Below are 19,779 nucleotides of genomic sequence, written 5' to 3' on the forward strand. Positions count from 1 at the left end.
CGGTCCATCAGAAAGTGGTTCACAAGATAAATGCAAACCAGGATTAATTAATTTGCTGTCATTATTTTCCACTATCAAATTAATCTGTGTTTTACTTTCCTGGTTGAAGGTCAGAGAAGGATAAAAACACAAATTTTCAAATTTCAAATTAAAAGATCCAGATGAGCTGTTTCAGACTTTTAAACCCTTTAAACATCTTTTGTGAGAGGGAAATAATCAAAATTCATCTTTTTATTTGTCTGACAGATCGTCACTGAGATTACAGAGGGTGCTAATGTATGTGGTTCCACGCTATATATGTCCTTTGTCGAACAGGTGCAAAGACGTGCAAGCATCACCAACTGACTGTACCGTGAGAGGTAACCTCTGACAGACCCTTTGAAATGCATTTGGGTGGTTTGATTTAGATATTCACTCTGGTTTCAACCAATTCAAACCAGTGAACTCTACATGATTTCATACAAAATGTTGTGCTCATTGTCCTCCGTAGTTAATTAGAGGTGATTCAAGCATTCCTGCACTAATGGCAAAGAACAGGAATCATATTAAAACATGAGAGAATTACATTCTTAAGTAAGGAGACAAAGTAGAACCAAAAAACAGAGCTTCACATATATGCAGCTTACAAAAGAAGTGTGAGAAAATTATTTTAAAATAACTTTCACCAGAATCACTGTCAATTAGAGAATTGTTTTTTTTACCATGTTGGTCTTTTTTTAAAGTTTATTTTCCCTGTAAGGTGTTGTTATGTTGTACGGATGGAGTGATAGGGAAAACAAATTAGTACCACAACTCAACCCCGAGGTGCAATGCTCAGAGAAATCACAAAAGACCTAAGAGCTACGTTACAGACTCTACTGGCCTCAGTTACCATGTTAAATATTAAAGTTCATGACAGCCCATCATAGGTTTGCAAAGCTTCCTGTGAACAAACCTTTGGACAGATGAGACCAAAGTGAAGGTTTTGGGCCATAATGCACCTCAACGTGACTGAAATGATGTGGTGAGACCTTAAGAGAGTCTAGCATAAACAAATCCCCACAGATCCCAGTGACCTGAAGAAACATTATAAAGACGAGTGGGTCAAAGTGTCTCCACAATGTGAGAGACTGACAGAGTAATGCAGAAAGTGAGTGCTTCAGGTTATTGCTGTTAAAAGCCGTTGTGCAAGCTGCTGAATCATGGGGTGTACTTGTTTTTTTAACAGGACTACACAGGTGTTTTTATATCACTAATTTCATATTGGACCAAAACATATCTGCAGTGGTGTGCGATGTCCAGTCTGGTTTTTACCACCTTAAGATGATTTTTCAATTTTTCAAAAGAACTTTCTGATGTTATAAAACAATAGAAAAATAACTCTCTCTTTAAGAATTAAAATACCATGTTTTTTTCATTAAATGCTCCCCCACTTATGTCTGATTCTGACTCAAAGAAAAACATTTTCCACTAAAGCTTTTCCAAAACATGACAGAATGGTAATATTTTCATAGTGTGACAGTTTACTAGTTATTTGGAGTAAACAACTATGGGCAGAAAATCATCACTTCTCCAAAGTGGTCAAGCTTTTAACTTTCCAAGTCAAGAAGAGGTGGATTGAGGCTGTTATTGAGCTGCTTTGTACCATTGTATTTAGAAATCATGCAATGTTGTGAGAATCCCCCCGAATTAGTCTGATGGGGATGATAAATTGTATTACAGCCAAATGTGTCCTGTAGGATGGATTAACTACTCCTTTTTTTGGCAGACAATTTACTGTTGCTGCCAACAGGAATGACAGATGTTTATTTTGTGTTCTTGCCAGTTACAATGAGACTTAAGATGAATGGAGGCAACAAATAATGACTCTGAAGAATAATGCCACATATCACTCTAAGTCCTGCGTCATATTTTATTTCTGAGAAGCGGAAGCATTAATGGTTGAAAATCTTACTGTTTTATTTATTTTTTTATTTATTTACTGTTACCTTTTATAGCTGCTGGGTTGCACTGACATAAAGCCTCTTGCATTTTAATAAAATACTTGTGTGTCAGCAGCTCTTTGCTACTCAAAATAGTCAGTGAGTCTGAGGGAAGTAACTTCTTTGTTCCTGTGATTGCCGTCTGAAGGTGTGCTACTTGACATTTTTGGCAGAAGAAATTGTCTACATGCTAAAATTAACAATGAATGATTGAGCTACTTTAGTTTGCAGAGGCTGATATCGAGGCTGCTGTACCACTGTACCGTAGCTCATTGAGACACTCGAAGTGAACAGAGCCTTTGTTAATGTCATTAGCAGCACCTGTGCCTTTCCTACTGGGATAAACAGCTGCTGTGGGGGAGAAAAACCTGTTTACTGCGCAGGTGCGTAACACGAAGAATTTAATTGAAACTATTCCATCTAAGAAGGGACCAGAATCCTTCTGTCATCTTTAATAATATGTGATACGTTTCTGTGATCATCTGCTATCGCAGGTCACAGGGGATGTGCTTCTTCTCTTTCACACTAGTTTCCTTTGTTAGCATGGACACTTATTAGTGTTTTGAAGGATGCAACTCATGTAATGTGCTCCTGAAATCCCTATATTTAGTTTTATTTTCATTAATGGCCAAAGCTGCAGCTGCTCGTTTTGACCACAAGATAGCGGCAACGTCTCAACATGTGACCCAGAAGTAGGCGCTGCGCTCTGATGTCTTCAGCGTCCCTCTGAAGCTGTGAAGTCCACAATGATTGAAGCACCTTCAAGCATGCAAATAGGACATGTAAGTGTGCAAAATGTTATCTAATGAAAGCTTGTGCTGAAAACCCTACAGCCGCAGCATTGCTGCTCATCTGTTTTAAACTGGTTTTAGAACTATTATAGAATAGAAAGCAGGAATTTTTACATTTATTTCCCACTGTTTAGACTGATTTTTTTTTTTTCGTTTTTATGATGGTGTTATTTTGTGCTCTTGTAATGATAATAATCATTAGTAATTATAATGATTATCGATTTGATTAAATTACTTTTAGACTCACAGATTCATCCATTTAGCCAACTACTTATTCAAATTAGGGTGTCTAAGAGGTGGAGCCTAAAATGCACACAATCATAGAAAAATAAATAAATCTGGTCCCTGTTTTCCACTTGTAAACGATCACTTTTTATTGTTTATTTTTTGGATATATAACTTCAACAATAGTCTACACTGAGGCATAAAAAAAAAAATGAAAACATTTGAAAAATAAAATAAAATAAATATTAATATATAGTTATCTAAGCACCCTGTGTAATATTTTTGGAACTGATTAAAACAACACAACTCATAACTCAAACTTCCATCTATTATTTAAATTGCACAATTACGTTCAATAGTTCAACATTCCTATTTTCCCACGTTACACAAATGCAGCATACGCCATCTCAAGGCGCCATTTTGGCTCCACAGCTTCCTATCTTGATGCAGTTCCTCTGTTTGGTCAAGTGTCGAAATCCAGCGTTATTCAATTTTTAAAAGAAAATGAATGAATTTATTTAAAATGTGAAAAGGAAATAGTTGTGTACTCGAGTATAATTCCACTGAAATCTGAAATGTCAGCATTTATGGGAGGTTGGACGTTACCTGCAGTAAGTGTGTTTTCAACAGGTCTGCAGGAGTTTCAAGAGCCAAAACAGGTTTACAGAAAACTACATTAGCTTGGCCTTATCACCTCTAACATGATATTGTGTTTTTCTTTATGTATATTTTAAATACATATAAAAAATAATGTAAAATAACCTGTAAGTTTGTACTCATGATAATAAGTAAGCGATTGTTAATCGTATCTATAGGATAGAGAATCAAAGTAGGCAATGTAAAAATCATAAGAAACACACACACACACACACACACACACACACACACACACACACACACACACACACACACACACACACACACACACAGCCTACAGTAGCCTGAAGCAGTGGCTATAATGAATTAACACTCCTGCAACGTTATTATAATCCTCCTTTTCCACGAGGCGAGCACAAAATGTAAAATGCATAAGCTAAAGATAGGTTATAGATATTGGGAAACGTGCGCGCCCACACTCAGTAACACGCACACACATGCGCGCGTGCGCTCGTCCTCCACCCCCTTCTCCCCCCCCCCCTCTCTCTCTCTCTCTCTCTCTCTCTCTCACTCACTCACACACACTCACTCGTGTTCACCCTCACACCTCAGCAGCAGCGTGCAAATAAACGCACACACATACACACACGCACATGCACACACATGCACACACGCGCGCGCGCACACACACATACACACACATCTCTGCATCCTGTATTTTTTTATGCATCGGGAACCGGGGCTTTATAAGCGGTCGTGGATTATGATGCCAGTTTTTATAACAGCGGAATATTGGCTTCTTCTTCGACTCCAACTGTGAACAGCAGTAAATCCCGTGCACACGCGCGCGTGTGTGGTTTTTTTTAATTTTATTTTAATTTTTCAGAATTATTTGTAATTTGGTTTCCACGTTACTTCTGAACGCCGAGAAACCGCCGAGCGAGACGCAAAGCCTACGTTCAATGCAGTTGGAACATGTCCTATGTTCCCTTTCAAGGTAAGTCAGAGCTAATATTTTTGATATTTTTGACACCCTCTGCATCTTTCTTTTCTGTCCTCCTCCCCCGTTCCTCGCCATCCTCTCTCTCTCTTTCGCTGTCTCTCTCTTTCTGTCCCTCTCTTCCCTCTCTGTCACATGAAATAGGCATATCTAAAAGCACCATAGCCGACAGGTGCATAGAGATAGCCTAGAGTGCCTTGTAGATAGATACCCACACACGCACGCACAAGCACACACGGATCCCGCGCAGCGTCTGTGGTGTGGAGCTGTGCATGCGGTAATTATAGTATCGTAATAAGGTATGCATGTGCACTAGTGTCTTCTCCTGCAAAAGCATTCCTCTGTTTGAGAGCACTCACACTGCGATCATGGCCAAAAACGCTGTAATATTCCACTAATGATCCTGTGGTGTTGTAGAGTGTAAGGAGTTTATAGCGACACGATGCTAGTTGAGTGTGCAGCATCTCTACTGTTTATATATAATGGAGTTTATACTGCTCTTATCATACTTACAGGCTTATTAAAAACATGAATTAGTGTAATGTGCTCATAGAAACTCTTAGGGTTGTATGAAGTACTGGATTGTGGTTTTATTACTTCATTTGCTTCTAATCTCATATACAATTTGCGAGATAGCCCCTTAGGGACTTTTCACTCTGATATTTCATGAAATATGTTTGATATTTTGTTGGTATCCTAAAAAGTCTGTATCTTGCTTTCCGTGTGCAAAAACTTTGGCCAACTAAATATGTAGATGACCAGAATAAGAAGCTACTTCATTGTTCTTGGACTTTTATGCCCTCATATTCGAGTGTGAGTGGGTGAAAGGTGCTTCAGTGTACGGTAAAGGCAGATTCCCTTGGTATCATTGCACTGCAATTGTGACTAATGCTATATGTGAGCAGGCGTGCTGCAGTGAGCTGCCTCACATCTATCCAGTCGTAACATTCAATTTGCAGTGTGTGTGTTTTTGTGTGTGATTAGAGGGTCTAATTTGGGAAAAGCACGGTCCCTTAAGTGTGATAGCTGAAGTCAGACCAGAGTGAAATGTAACGCCCAGCGCAAAGTTTGGAGAAGCCGTGAAGGACTGGGGGTGATTTGTGTGAGTACCTGTGATCAAAGAGGGTAAAACTGTAGCAGTGTGTGTATCTGTGTGAGAGAGACAGCAGTGTGTAGTCAGTGTGTGGGTTCAGGAGAGAGTGGAGGTGTGCTGCATGTGACTGTAAGGGTGAGAGCGAGTGATGGTGCATGTGTGGATGCAAGCACACACTCACCAACCTGTAACCCTTTGTAGGACAGAATGTGTGCCTCTAAAATGGAGACTAATCTCGACCCGAAATACCCAGCTGTCAGCTCCTGGACTTCACTGTGACCCCGAAGTCATCGTCTAAGCTGCGCGTGAAAAGAGAGACCAAATGTAACTGTGGCAGCCAACTTGGTTGATTTTGCTCTTTATTCCCTCAGAGCACAGCAGATAATGGCTAAAATGCCCACCTGTGCAAGTGCAGCTATAGATGTTGGTTGCATAATATTGGTGAGATGCTCTGCCACTGTGTTTTGTGTGTGTGTGTGTGTGTGTGTGTGTGTGAGAGAGAGAGAGAGAGAGCCCACTCTGGGAGTCATTGCCAGGAAATTGTGAGCACAGCGCTGCACCTACAGAACCTGCCAGCGACGGCACTGAGTACTCTTTCTCTGTGATCGCAGAGACGTTTTATTTTCAGCATTGTTTTGTTGGATTTTATGGAGCTAACCTGTGTTTAGTCTTATAAATAACACAGAAAGCCGAATGCTTGAAAAATGAACAAGTTTAAAGGCGTTGTCTTATGCCGTCATTTACAGTGAATATTTAATATATGACTAAAATTTTGTAGTTTAACCGCTTATAGCAAATTGGATAAAAGTTCCCTGTCAGTTAATAGGAAATGTAACACAATTTTTAAAAATCTGTCATTTCTGTAATCGTGGATAGAATTTAATAGTGTTTGCAGGTTTCAGCTTTTGAATTATGAAACATATGCTGCCATTCTTTCTTTTATATCGTTGACTGTGTCCAGCAAATGAAGCAGTCTTAAGATGAAATGTTGGAAGTTTCCACATTTTATAGACCAACCAAATAAACTGTCAAATATATGTTGGTTTACCAACTCTGCAGATAAATACTCTATCCCGCTTCCTTGTCTACCTATGGATTAGCAGCTCAAAGAGATTATGTAACACTGAGTGATATTTATTGCTGCACAGTGACTCAACATTCAAAGATAAAATATGTGGCAAGATGGCTGATATTAGCGTGACATGGGTTTGAGATGAGATTCAGATCAACATAAGGGGAGAAAGGGGCCTCAACAAGCTTGCAGATGTATCTGAGCCCATACTGACGAACGCGTTCATCTAATGTACCAAGCAAGCCATTTGCAGTCATGCCAAGTACCGGCTCAGATGAACAGGCAGTTAGTGGGAGGCAGGCAGCAGCAGCAGAGATGGACCTTCCTATCTTGGCTAAATCTTTCTCTTCCCTCATTCGCTCTCTTAAACTCACACCTTCTTTCAGTCTATCTCTTTCTCCTTCTTTTTCCCTTTCTCACTTTCTTCCATTGTGGTCGACCCCCCCTCATGCTGATCCACCCACTCACTCTCACACACATCGTTTTCTACCTCCTTGCTGTCTCCTCTCTCTCCTTCTCTTAACCTTCTCCACAATGGATGTATCCCTGAGTGCTGATGGACTCTGTGGAAGCAAGAAGCCATCCACTGAGCCATCCCTGGCCTTGTCGATTTTACAGTAGTTTGATACAGCAGCTCCTGTCAAGCATGACCGTAGTTAAAGAGACAGCACACCACCAATGCACTGCAGCACTCCTGTTCTCTGTCCTTCTCGTTCCCTCTCTTTCTCCCATGTGACATAAGGGACTGTCTTACACCCCTCCACTGCTCAGGCTGTGCCAAGAACCATCATCTGTTAGACTATTACAGTACTGCATGCACGAGATTCATGTAGCTCTGTGCACTAGATGGTCTGTCAAAGGAGACAGCCCTTTCATTTTCCAGTGGTGCGGCGAGTTTATTGAAGATGGATTCATGGTGTCTTTTTCATGTGTTGTGTAAAATTAGCGGCAGGATCAACCAATGATGAATGCACTGCTGAAGTGATTTGTTTTTAATCACATGTGTAGGATTGAATTTTCCATCTGGAGACCTGTTCACAGATCTTTAATGTTCTGATTTTTTTTTTTAATCTGATTTTTTTTTTGGAATCAAAGAATCCCATGTCCAAGTTCAGGGATGTTTTAAATCTGCCGGCCAAATCCCTGCTGAACGTGGCAAGTCAGCACTTTTAAATGTCAAAGCAGACTGTGCCTTCCGCCTTTTCAAGTATCCCTGAAGCTTCTTGGTCAAAGACATGTTATAATGTCTGGATATTGAAAACAAAAACACCAGTCCTGTCATTATTCTTGCCCAAAACTAGAAAGTCAATCAATAATCTTTATTGGTTTATTCACATAATATTTTATGTATTAGGATCCAGTCAATAAGGACATAATGTGTATCATACAAGTTGCTGACAAAGCCTGTTCAGGCATATATTATCCGGGATCCATTTCAATGTCTATAACACTTTGTTGTTCAATCAATAACTGACAACAGCAGCATAAAACACAGACCCCAAAACTAAATATCCATCAAGCACCAAATGAGGGTAGATTTGCCACAATATTGATGCAAGTAGTCATTTTAAAAAAGTAGATCCTGAGATTCTGCGAAGGATGAGGAATTTGATTAAATGATTAAGGATCAATTATTTTGTAAAACCTGTAGAGGTGCTTTTATGTTTGAGCCTTAAGTACCTTTAATAGTTTCAGTACAATTTTGAACTCAAATTTTGTTGCGTTCAGGTTTGAACTGATGCTCTATTGATTTCAGCTCTTGTTCTGACATCCTATTCCATTTGCAACATAAATATATTATTGGGTACCAGGCCTTTTAGCTTGTGTGTTAAAAAGTTAATTGCGGGTACTGGATTTACACCACAAATTGTGACAATATGTATCCAATAATAATATAACAAGTTGACATACTGATAATTCAAGAATTGATTTGCTATTTTGTAGCAACTGTATCTTTTATCTTCTTTGGAGCCAAATGCATTCAGTGCCACAAAAGTACGGTGCATCATCTGCATATAGTTTGAGCCATTTATAGATTCATACAGGCAAAGAACTATTGCTTAGTCCAGTTGTTATTTTTTTGTGTTCAGCACATCTTCTTTATTTGTTTGCCTATTTGTTGCCCAGCACTGAACTAGCTTTAGTAAAGACTGTCTGGGACCTTATCTTATAAGAGCCTATAGTGCTTTAGTCATTCTTGGGAAAACAACATGAGGCTGCTGTAACTGAGTCGCTAGGAGCAGTGACTTTTTAGATTCAGCTGCACTTTGGGTGCATGGGTAATTTAATTCTGCTGCAAAGAACGAGTGGAATGACTCAATGGGTTAGTGCAGGGGGAGAGAATGTCTTGGCTTTTGATTGATCTTGTCAGGATTCAGCAAAAAGGTCAGGATGAGCTGCTTCTTGTCTCTGGAGCCAATCAGAAGGCTGCCAATCTGGAATAATGATCTCCCTCTGGATATGGTTGGCTCATAATCTTGCAGGCATGATGTCATCCAACACCAAGGATCCATGTGATTCAGAACTGAGATTTTAGCCAAACACCCTAGGCAGCATGCAAAGTTACTGTACATATGTCATTAGTATGAGTCATGTTGTGACCAATGGATGGACTAAATTCATGTTATTAGGTGATACTCATTACTTTCTCAGAGAGTGCTGCAACTTTATTTCACATTATATAATTACTGAACTTTGATCATTTCAGCAAGGCTGGTCAGTGAGGGTTTTTTTTTATCATTGTGTTTGCCTGTTCAAGTATCACTAATTTGAAAGTAAAAGTTTTCAAACTGGCATGACTTCACAAGGTGAACTTTTTATGAAACCTAATAAGAAAATCATAGTTTTCAATATTTTCTGCCAGGCCAAAAAGGCCCATCGTTTCTTTTGACATGCGCATTCAAAGTGGTACATTTCAAGTACCTTTTATAAATCCCCCCTGAAATAGCTGGAGGGCCAGTAAAATAAGGGCTGATACCACAGGCTGTAAAATAATGGCCTGTGAAATAAATAAAAAAGAAAACATCTCGGTGCACTGAAGCCTGAAGCTGGATTAAACCTCAGTGTCAGGCTATCAATCTCTGAATGAGGTATATAGTGCTCTCTGCTCAGTCTTGCATTCAATGACTTCACCAGACTGAATAAGGCTATACTGCACTGCTGGGTGTTTAATTAGGGCTCCTGTAGAGTCATTTATTTCAGGTGTATTTCTGTTTTTATCTCATCATGTTTATATGTGTGTGTTTGTATAATTCTGTGTATGTGATTTTTTTTTACAGTATTTGTTTGGTTGTAAATTCAAGGCAGAGGCGCTGCAGTCTCCTGTTTAGTAGCATGAAGCGGCTGTATTACTTATGGAAATCACGTTACACAGTGAACTGAAAATTCTTTCAAATAAAGTTTAATTGTGAAGCATTTGATCTTGACTTAATTCCATATGTTTTATACTGCTGCGTGCTACTCCACCTCTGCTCCAAGAAACTTTAAAACTTTTTATAAAACAAATGTCTGCAAACAAACAAGCAAACAAACAAAAAACTGAGCAACTGAGCTTGTGCAGAGTTTTGACTTCTCAGCTAATTTAACCCAAACCATGATTTTGTTTTACAACCTGATACATCGAATGGTTTGTTACATGGAACCATCTGGGAAGTTCTCCCTGAAAACATTTAGGAAAAACTTCACAGGTGAAATACTTCCATAACCAGCTTTAACCAACCATAAGAAGTAGAGCACATTGAAGAGGGCAAAAAGCAAGCCACGCTCTGAACCCTCACAAGCAGCCTGTGGGGCTAGCTCGGGTACACGCTTTAAGCTGGCAGGTCATCGTTCTCCCAGGTCTCATGAGTCATGTGAAAATTCAGCTGCCTTCAAGTAAAGTTTACCTAAACCTAACCAAGAGCTTTTGTTGACTAAACATAACTAAATACAAATAAAAACAGTTAAAGCGATCTAAAAAAATGAAACTGTAAGTGAACTTGGGACACAAGCCTAAATGCCCTGGTTGAAAGCCTTGCGTTTTGTCCTGCTATGACCTTGTCCTCATCCTGTGACTGTGGTTTTTGTCTGTGTTTACACTGCTTCACAAGAGGTAGACGTGTTGCCAAAACCCCAGAGTTCTGGGTGGTGTTTGACTTCTGCCTCCGCCAACTCCGCATCATCTGAAAGTGTAATTTGTCATAAGTTGTTTCACTAGTCTTTGGCAATTGACCTATTCTTTCATTTAGGATGTGTTGTAATTGAAAGTGCCATTTTGGGGGCATGAAGAGGTGCATTGTTTGAAAAAAAAAAATGTAATTAATTAATTTTAGGTGATATTATTAACACAAATTGATTTAAATTGAAACATTTTAGTGACAGAATCTTTAAGAATAAGTAAGAGTGTGAAAATAGAGCAATGTCTGCTGTTTTTACATGTCTAATGTGAAATTTACACATGAAAGTAAAAGGGAGTAAGCAGAGTGGACACAACAGATTAAATACTAAGCTGCAACTAATAATAATCCATAATCCTTCATAAGTCATATGTCAAACAAAAGAAAAAACAGGTGCTTTTGACTGTAGCTTCTAAAATGAAAAATATATATACAGTAAACTGCAGTACACACACAATTATGTGCATATTTTTGCACGTAAATTTCATTTCATTGGTTTAATCCTGAGCTAACACCTCCATAAATTCAGTTTAGTGGTTTATCAGAATCAGAATCAGAATCAGAATACTTTATTGATCCCTGGGGGAAATTATTTTTTGTTACAGTGCTCCATTTTAAACCAATTTTACCCTACCACCTCACAGCTAGAAGACCCAGGATTGATCCTTGGCTCATTCTCTGCGCAGTTTGCATGTTTGTGTGGGTTTTCTCTTGTTTCCTCCTACATCACAAAGATGTGCAAGTCAGGGAGAGTGGAACTCTAAATTGCCCATAGGTATGAATGTGAGCGTGAGTGGATGTCTGCCTATCTGTGTTCAACCTGTGATGGACTGGCGACCTGCCCGGTGTCCTGCTATCCGCCCAGTGCATGCTGGGATAGGCTGTAGCCCCAGGTGTGCCAGAAAAGGATTAAGTGGGCAGAGAAATTAAATGAATAAAAGATTAACCTGAAGCATCATTCTCTACATTAAAATATGAAATAGAGTAGTAGAATATGTAGGTTTCTGTGATTCTCTCTTTATGGACTTGAACAGGCTGTAAATACATTTTAATGTAAATTATTTAGAGCTGATGCATAATTAATTATTACAATAATTATTTATAATGATGTATGAATAATAGTTGATATTATTATTTACTATTACTGTTCTGTTTTAACATAAATGCCAAACATTTTTAGTTACTGAACTGTGATTGTCTGTTGCTTTTCAATACTGACCTGTGCATTTGCAATTTTGCACACAATATAGTATTTTTTTTCATATACAAAAGTACAGTTTATTATAACAACACTCGTACATACTGAATATCTTACAATAGTATGCATAACTAATTGCACTTTATATTCTGACCACACTCCACAGTACTTGCTTTTTAATTTTATTTATTTTCTATGCTTATGAATCTTTAAATTTTAGTTTAATTGGTTAATTTTATGCAATTTTAACACAAAATAGGAATCTAGGTGCTGAAGTTAACCACTGTGTTTTGCAGTGTAAACTTCTTGATTGAGTCTTAATTCATAGTTCTAGTCTTGTGAGGACGTATGTCTGTCTTGGTGCAGTAATCTGAATTTTCTTTGGACATTAACTTTCACCTTTTTACTGTTATTTTTCTAGACAAAAAACAAATAACAGAGAAAATCATCTGCTATGTAGTTTGAGTCCTAAACCCCTTTCTTTCACTTTGTGTTACATTTAGGAAGGACTGATCTGCTTACTGTTTAATAATACTGCTATACTGTTTATGGGTTATAATGTTAAAATGACATTTACATAAGTGACCTCTTGTGGTGAGTAAGTGAATGTAAAAAAATAAAAAATCAGCTGCTGTTGTTACTGTTGGATGTTTAGGTGGGATCACTGTGGTGAGGAAATTAACAAGAAGCTTGCTGCAGGTGAGAGAAGTTTGTCTTTTGGCCCTTTTGCCAGAAATGCTTTCCAGCATGCAATAAACATTGTAATAATAGGACATATATGAACAGAAACCATGATCTTATCTTTAACTTAAGTAGCTTTTAGTTCCTAAACAGTGACTGAAAAACAAACAAAAATTTGCTGAAATAAATTAATCAAACTCTAAAAACAATGGGGACAAAGTATTGGACCTGAACCTGTGTTTCAGTACTGACTTTACTCCCATTTCATTACACATAGATTTTTATCAAGGGCCCCTTTCATCCCATTTTAACCCATCAGAGTATCTTTTACTGCTCTTTAATACTGCTAAGCCCTTTGCTTTGGGAGTCATTGACGGTTTCCCTATTCTGTTGGTAACAACACAGGTTCTCTGTAAAGGCATAGCTGCATACTTTAGCTTGATCTGTAGTCCTGTTGTGAAGGGATTAGGTTGTTCCAGCCCACTGTCATTTCCACAGGGTCAAAAACTGCTGCTTAGTTTGATTTCCTGGCAACTGAATATTATGCAGCAAGTGTTATTTAGTGTCTGTGCTGTGACGTGCTGGGTTTAGGCAACAGTGATCGGAGTCTTCCAGTCCAATTTCATTGCACATGCATTCTTTTGAAGGACCCTTTGGTCTCCCATTTTAATGCACTGGGTTAGCAACATTTTTTTTAGTGTGCAGGGTTAATCTTAACCTATTTAGGTACTTATTGTTCAATAACCTAACCACCACCACCTTTATTACGAGTGGACTAGAGAACTTTAATCTCACAGTACCAAAACTCACTGGGCAAGAGCATGGATAGGAATAAACTCTGAATATTATTAAAAATAATGCTAATGTACTTAATGTAAGTATCACTGTGTTATATTGCTTTCTACTTCTTTTATGCCATATTTTGAATGAAAATGTTTAATTTATACCACATACTCTTTATTTTATAGATACAGCGATTATTTTGCAGAATTTAAAATATAAATGTACTATGTTATGCTGTTTTCATACGCTCAGTCATATATAAATAATTCAAAAAATCTCCAACTGCAACATTAAAGTTATAGTACATGCTTACAATTCTGAAAAAGGACATTATGTATTGACTATTTTTATTTCAGCTACTTTAGGTTATTTTGATACTAAAACTTTTGCAATCCTAGACATTTAAATACAGACTCTGAGTTTAGTCCAATACAAAACAATATGAAGGCTTTCCTGCAGTGCTGTTGTATCAGGGGCATAGGACTGCATATGAGCATGAAAATCTCACATTTCTACGCCAATTTTATACGCTGTGTTAATATTTTATTTCCTGGGGGTCTTGACAAAAATATTACCCAAAAGATTATAATTTATGATACATCAGTTTAATTTTCATGAGAAAAATATCACAAACTAATGCGTCAAAGTAATTTAAAGTCTTGAATGTAGCAGCATCAGACTGTTTTTATTGTGACATACGTGTTCGTGTTCTTTTAGAATGATCGACGGTAAACTAAAAACCGTGTGCTAAACAAGCACTCCACTTCCTGTCTGTCCTTTAGCCGTCTTAGCTTTATTTTCATAGTTAATCATTTTGTATCATTTTGTAGCATAAATTCCAGCTGTTATATTTATGGCCTGGGAATAAACCTGTTCTCATCCCCTTGTTTTGTGCATTTTAACTCCAAAATTTCCGTAAGCTGTATTTCCATTTGAAAGCTTTTATAACCAAATTTTTAAAGTAGATTATGTAGGTTCTGCATCCATTTTAGATGCAGATGAGAGCAATTTGTTATCTGCAAGTTTCACAAGAATGGTTATGTGCACTGTATTTGTCTGTGTACCCCTGCGCTTATGTCTCTCTTGTGTCACTGTGTGTAATATGTGTGTGGTAGTGTTTTACCTCCACTAAAAGGACCTGATAAAGGTTAGCAGTCTCACTCAACAGCTGATGGTAAATTTAGCCTCCTTTTCACACAGTCCCACACACGAGCCTTTCTCTCCTGTATCAGACCAAATCCAGGCATGTTCCTGCACTGAAGAGATGTGCCATTATTTAAAGTATTAATGATCAAAAACAGAGATGGTTATAATGTTTCGGGGAAAGATTTCCATTTTGTGTAAAGGGCAAAAATCTGGATTATGTTTGATGAGCGTTGGTCATCTAAAGAAGACAGGTGTATTTCTAGATGCAAATGAATGTAATGGAACAACTGTTGTTTCTGATTAATGACACTGTCAAACAGGTACCGATGGATGGTGATGAGAACGGCTTGCAGGATGCCAAAACCACACTTTTAATTTGGTGTTCTCGCTTAACTCTCATCTTTAAATTTGGAAATTGCGAGGCTCACTCAGGAGAATCTAATATTTGCTGGGCCCATTTAAGAACAGAGGGAAACAAATGCTTCAATCTAAGGAACACTGCAGGAAAGAGGCCATTTTTGGCATTGTAATGTGTTTTTGTGATCCAGTCTAAATCGAACCCAGTGTCCCATTTCTTAAAATGATCTGAGGTCTTAAGATTGCTACCATAAGTAATCCTGTGGAAAACAGAAATATATCACCTACTGTGCCCCTTTTAAGAGGTCTAAAGTTGCATCAGATGAGCTCCTCTGGTAATTTCTCTGTGCTGTATTTGCATGCACTGTGCTCTGGTAATCATATTACTGACATTTTCTAACTGCTCCCAGCTCGAGCACATGCTGACATTATTTGTGGGTGAAAGGTTGCTTTGCAGATACTACAATCCAAGTGGTTTGCCACAACACTGTGACCTTGCAGTCCTGGAGCCAGACTTTATGTAACACATGCAGTGACACGGAACATGAACATATGACAGAGCTACCGTGCGCTAAGCTGGTTTCCCTTTTGCAGTTGAATATGTTTGGTGTTAAATAAAAGAATACATGGATATTAATCATCTTAAAATGAAATGTGCTGGTGTGCAGCCTCCTCTTGCCTACATAAATAGGGCACACGTGGCCAGGCCATTAATTTCATTTAATGTTTAACGTTTTAATGTTTTCACTGTTATACTGTTTTCTTATTTATGGATATATTTGTGCTGTGATTGTTAACACGTGGTTTACACTTTAAAAAAATATTTATATGTATAATTTTTTTTTGAAGCAGGAGACAAATCTATGCTACAGGGATGCTTGCTTCTAAAACCTATATTTCTACAGCTTACCCCATGGGTAATGGTAAGAGACAAAAAGTAGCTTTTTGTCTCTTACAGGAGAGTCCAAAACAAAGATATACCAATTCTGGAATCAAGCGCTTGGCTAGCGGAATACACTAAGGAGTTCAGAGGGCCAGCTGTGTGGCCAACAACACAAGCCAGATGCTCAGACGGCTTGGCAGGTGGCCAGTGACGGACTCAATGGGGCCAAGGACCCTCGGGTGGCTTCGTTGGAGGCCATTGACAGAGACTCAAGCGGTGCAGGACCAGGCAGCGCAGAGACCTCTGCTGAATATGGAGCAGGCTGCGGTTGCACAGGGCACAAAGCAGGCTCTAATGACCCCCTGGACTCAGGCAGACAGAAACCCATTAGCTCTGGTTCAAGCTCTGGTGATGGGTGTCCTTCAAGCTCAGGTAGAGAGGGACCCAGTGGCTTGGTTCCTGAAGCAGGCGGTGAAGTGGAGGCTGGGGCAGCTCGGCTGAGCACCCTGGCTCCTGTGTCAGGTCGGTGCTCAGCTGATCTTATGCCTGAGAGAAAGCTGGAGGTGAGAAAATGCTGTCATTCACCACAGCTGGTTTCACTGGAGGAGTCATGGAAGGTGGGTTGAGGAGCACCGCTGAAGCTGAAGGTGTATTGGGGGCCGAGTCCTCATCCTTCGACCACATTCCTGCCAGGAAAGAGGCAAGTAATGAATGATCAGGCTGAGGCGGTAAAGAGGAGGGTCTCATCCACTGCTGTGGTGATGTTGAGGCTAGAGAGCTGAGGTCTGGCAATAAGTTCAGGAAACCACTTCTTATTACTGAGGGCTTTGGTGACGGAGATGTGTGTGTGTATGTGTTAGTCCCCATAGTGAAATAGTTCCTCTGCATTTAACCCATTCACCCGGTGAAGCAGTGGGCAGCCACCAATGCAGCGCCCGGGGAGCAGTGTGTAGGGACGGTACCTTGCTCAGGGGTACCTCAGGGTAGCTGTTCAGTGGAGTCGGACCCCCGACCTTCCGATCATGGGGCCACCACTCTACCTACTGAGCTATCCCTGCTGCAGAACAGCGTGGCTGCGAAGCTTGTGTGGAACGTTGCTGAGGTAGGGAATAGATGGCTGACTGTGAAGAGTTTTAGGTGGGGTGCTGCTGTAGTGAAAATGGGGATTGAATGGTGGAGACAAATTCCTGTAGCCAGGTTGGCAATAAGTCTGCATACTGGGGCCAGGCATGAACCAAACTGTAGATCCTTTGCCTGAACTTCACTTTTTCCTCCAAATGAAAAGGGAACAACCACCGCCCACTGAGAAAGTGAACTGGTTCTAAAACTCCTCAAAATTTTCAAAGGCAAAACTATTCTGGTTGGAGTCTACTGTCAAGACCTGCAGGATGCAGATCGTGTGGAGATGAATGAGCACCCAAATGCAAATGATGCAGGAGAACAGGAACTGGTTAACATAAGGCAAGCTATTTATTATAAAACAACAAAAAACTAAAATGCAACAAAAAACCTAAACTTGGAAATACTAAAACATGAAACCTGACAGACACAGATAGATAAACATCTCCTTAATGCTTTGACAGATGGATAAAAACATATATTTTGATCATGGGCCGTAAATAAAAGATGGATGACCTATTTATATATCTCCTTAATGGGTGGGCCAGTCACAATGAAACTTTGCACGAACATCGTCACACATGCAGCGATTATTAACATCTGTATGGTTTTTGAAATTGTTATAAATCCCAGTCCCTTTCATTTTTGTATTCATTATCCGAACGCAGGGGGATTATGCATTTCTATTTTTAATGCATTTCTTTCTCGTCTCACGTGACTGTGTTCTTTCTGTTTAATGTAACTTAACGGTCAGTGAACTTTATATCTGCGGTGGAATTTTGTTGGTCACCACTAGATACGGGATGAAGGATGGGCTTTTGCTACCTATAAATAATTTTAGCTTGAGGCATTTCTGTAATTGTTTCACTTTTAAGACCAAGAAGCTATGTGGTGACAATATCCATATGACTTTTCATGTACGCCATCAATATATGGGTAGATATTAACGCAGTGTATTTATCCATCTGCTTGTATGGTCTGCAGTTAAATAGATATTGAAGTGGATGGATGATGTATTTAGATTGACGGACCATATCATGTGCATCAATAGAGTGTAGATTCAAAGTATATATATGAATATTCAAAGGAGACTGTATATAAGACACTGAGAAAGTACTTGATTTTAGGTCATTATCTTTGTGCATTAGGGCAGCGTTTTACATTTAACTTAGCTAAATGGAGTTGCAAGCTGAGCTTATACTTTCTGCCGACTGGTCACAAGTTTCAAGTTTGTTTTAGGCAACAGTGTCTGTTGGTTGGATTTGGTGCTCAACAACAGAAACACAAACATGCTAAATTACTTTGTTTTAATGTTGCGAAAAGACTCTTAATTATGACTCAGGAAAAAAATTAAGATTGCTAAATATTGGCAGTATACTATCTTCTGGTAGAGTAACAAACTAACCTGAAGCACACATTTTTCCTGTAAAGGAGAATCTTAGACTCTTTGCATATAGATGTTGTTGTGTGTCAAACTGTGGTGCCTCCCAAGTGATGTACTGCAGTGCTAATGCATTGTTTAGTCAGCACTTTACACCTGAGCGTATGCAGCTGCGGACATGTGAGGTTTTATTAACTACCCTTTGCTTCAAGGACCGAGGGAGGTCTAAAGCATAACACTAGATCTTAACTGTAAAATTACAAATAGGAATTTTAAAAGAAAACTGCGGTGAAATTTGTATGTTTTAGATTCTGGACACGACTGCAGATGGTGTAAAGAAAGGTTAAAGAAAATAAAGAAGAAAGAAAAAACAGGTTTGGTGTGCATTGATCTCAAAGTGGATGTCAAATTTGTGTCCAGCTCTCATTCGCTTGTCTGTTCTCATCAGCGGTGTCTGCAGGCCACTGTCGCTTTTGCTCGCGGAATCTATCACATAAAGAAAGCATCTGATATGATAAGAGGACTCTATTATCTGACTGGTTTAATCGAGGACGAGGTATGTGTCTGATCTTTCAAGTGATGTCATCACCTCACCCACAGAATAAACTCACAGAGCGGAGAGCAGACATGGAGATAATGTACTGTAGGGAAACAGGAAGAGCTGACTTGCATAATATGAATGCCAAGCTGTCCCCTAAAGACAGAGCATGCACTTCATACAAATGCAGCATAAACACCCAGCGTATGCTCAGTTTCTGTTTGTCTTGTAATGCAAAGGGAAAGCAGGAAATCGCAAAACAGTGAATGAGTCAATAAACACATTTATGGAGATCCTGACTCTGCTGGGACTAAGTTTGAAAATTTATATCTTGCAATTTTATGAATGAATTCTTGGAACATTTATGTTTCTAGGGGAGGTGTGCCGAGCATATCCCACCTGTTCTTTTGAAGCAACCCTTCTGATTTTATTCATGTTGTTACCCCATTTAGGGACTGTTTGAACTGCTGGGGTTTAGCAGCTTTGCCAGTTGATGACTGTTGTTGTGGGATGAGGAGATAATATGTCACTTACAGGACTTTTATTGTATTTTTTAGCAGGCTTGCAGATGTGAACCAGCAAAACTTTAGGTCACAAGCACACTTCTCAGTCCCTCCAGGGAGAAAAGAATGTTGCATGTTTACTTAACCTGCCATGACTTTGGAGTAAAGATGTGACTTAATGGCATCTGGCAGGAATGGCTGCTGCGCGTTGGAAGCCCGCTGCTTATGTCTGGCTTGCAGGGAAGCTGGATGGGCTTCCATTTGGAGGTAAATGTCGGTTTATATTAGTAGCAAAGC

General features: G+C 39.2%; 1 protein-coding gene across 10 annotated transcripts in view; it reads left to right on the forward strand.

The window, feature by feature from the left end:
- Positions 1-4,168: 4,168 nt before the first annotated feature.
- The window catches only part of syngap1b (synaptic Ras GTPase activating protein 1b), a 189,856-nt gene continuing 174,245 nt past the window's right edge, over positions 4,169-19,779 (forward strand). For all 10 annotated transcript variants that reach the window (XM_076890232.1, XM_076890234.1, XM_076890240.1 and 7 more), the window contains exon 1: positions 4,169-4,571. In XM_076890232.1, the coding sequence (XP_076746347.1) occupies positions 4,550-4,571 (22 nt within the window). In that variant the 5' untranslated portion in view covers positions 4,169-4,549. The remainder of the gene's footprint in view (positions 4,572-19,779) is intronic.

This window comes from Maylandia zebra, linkage group LG11, assembly GCF_041146795.1.
Source record: "Maylandia zebra isolate NMK-2024a linkage group LG11, Mzebra_GT3a, whole genome shotgun sequence".
Classification (NCBI taxonomy): domain Eukaryota; kingdom Metazoa; phylum Chordata; class Actinopteri; order Cichliformes; family Cichlidae; genus Maylandia; species Maylandia zebra.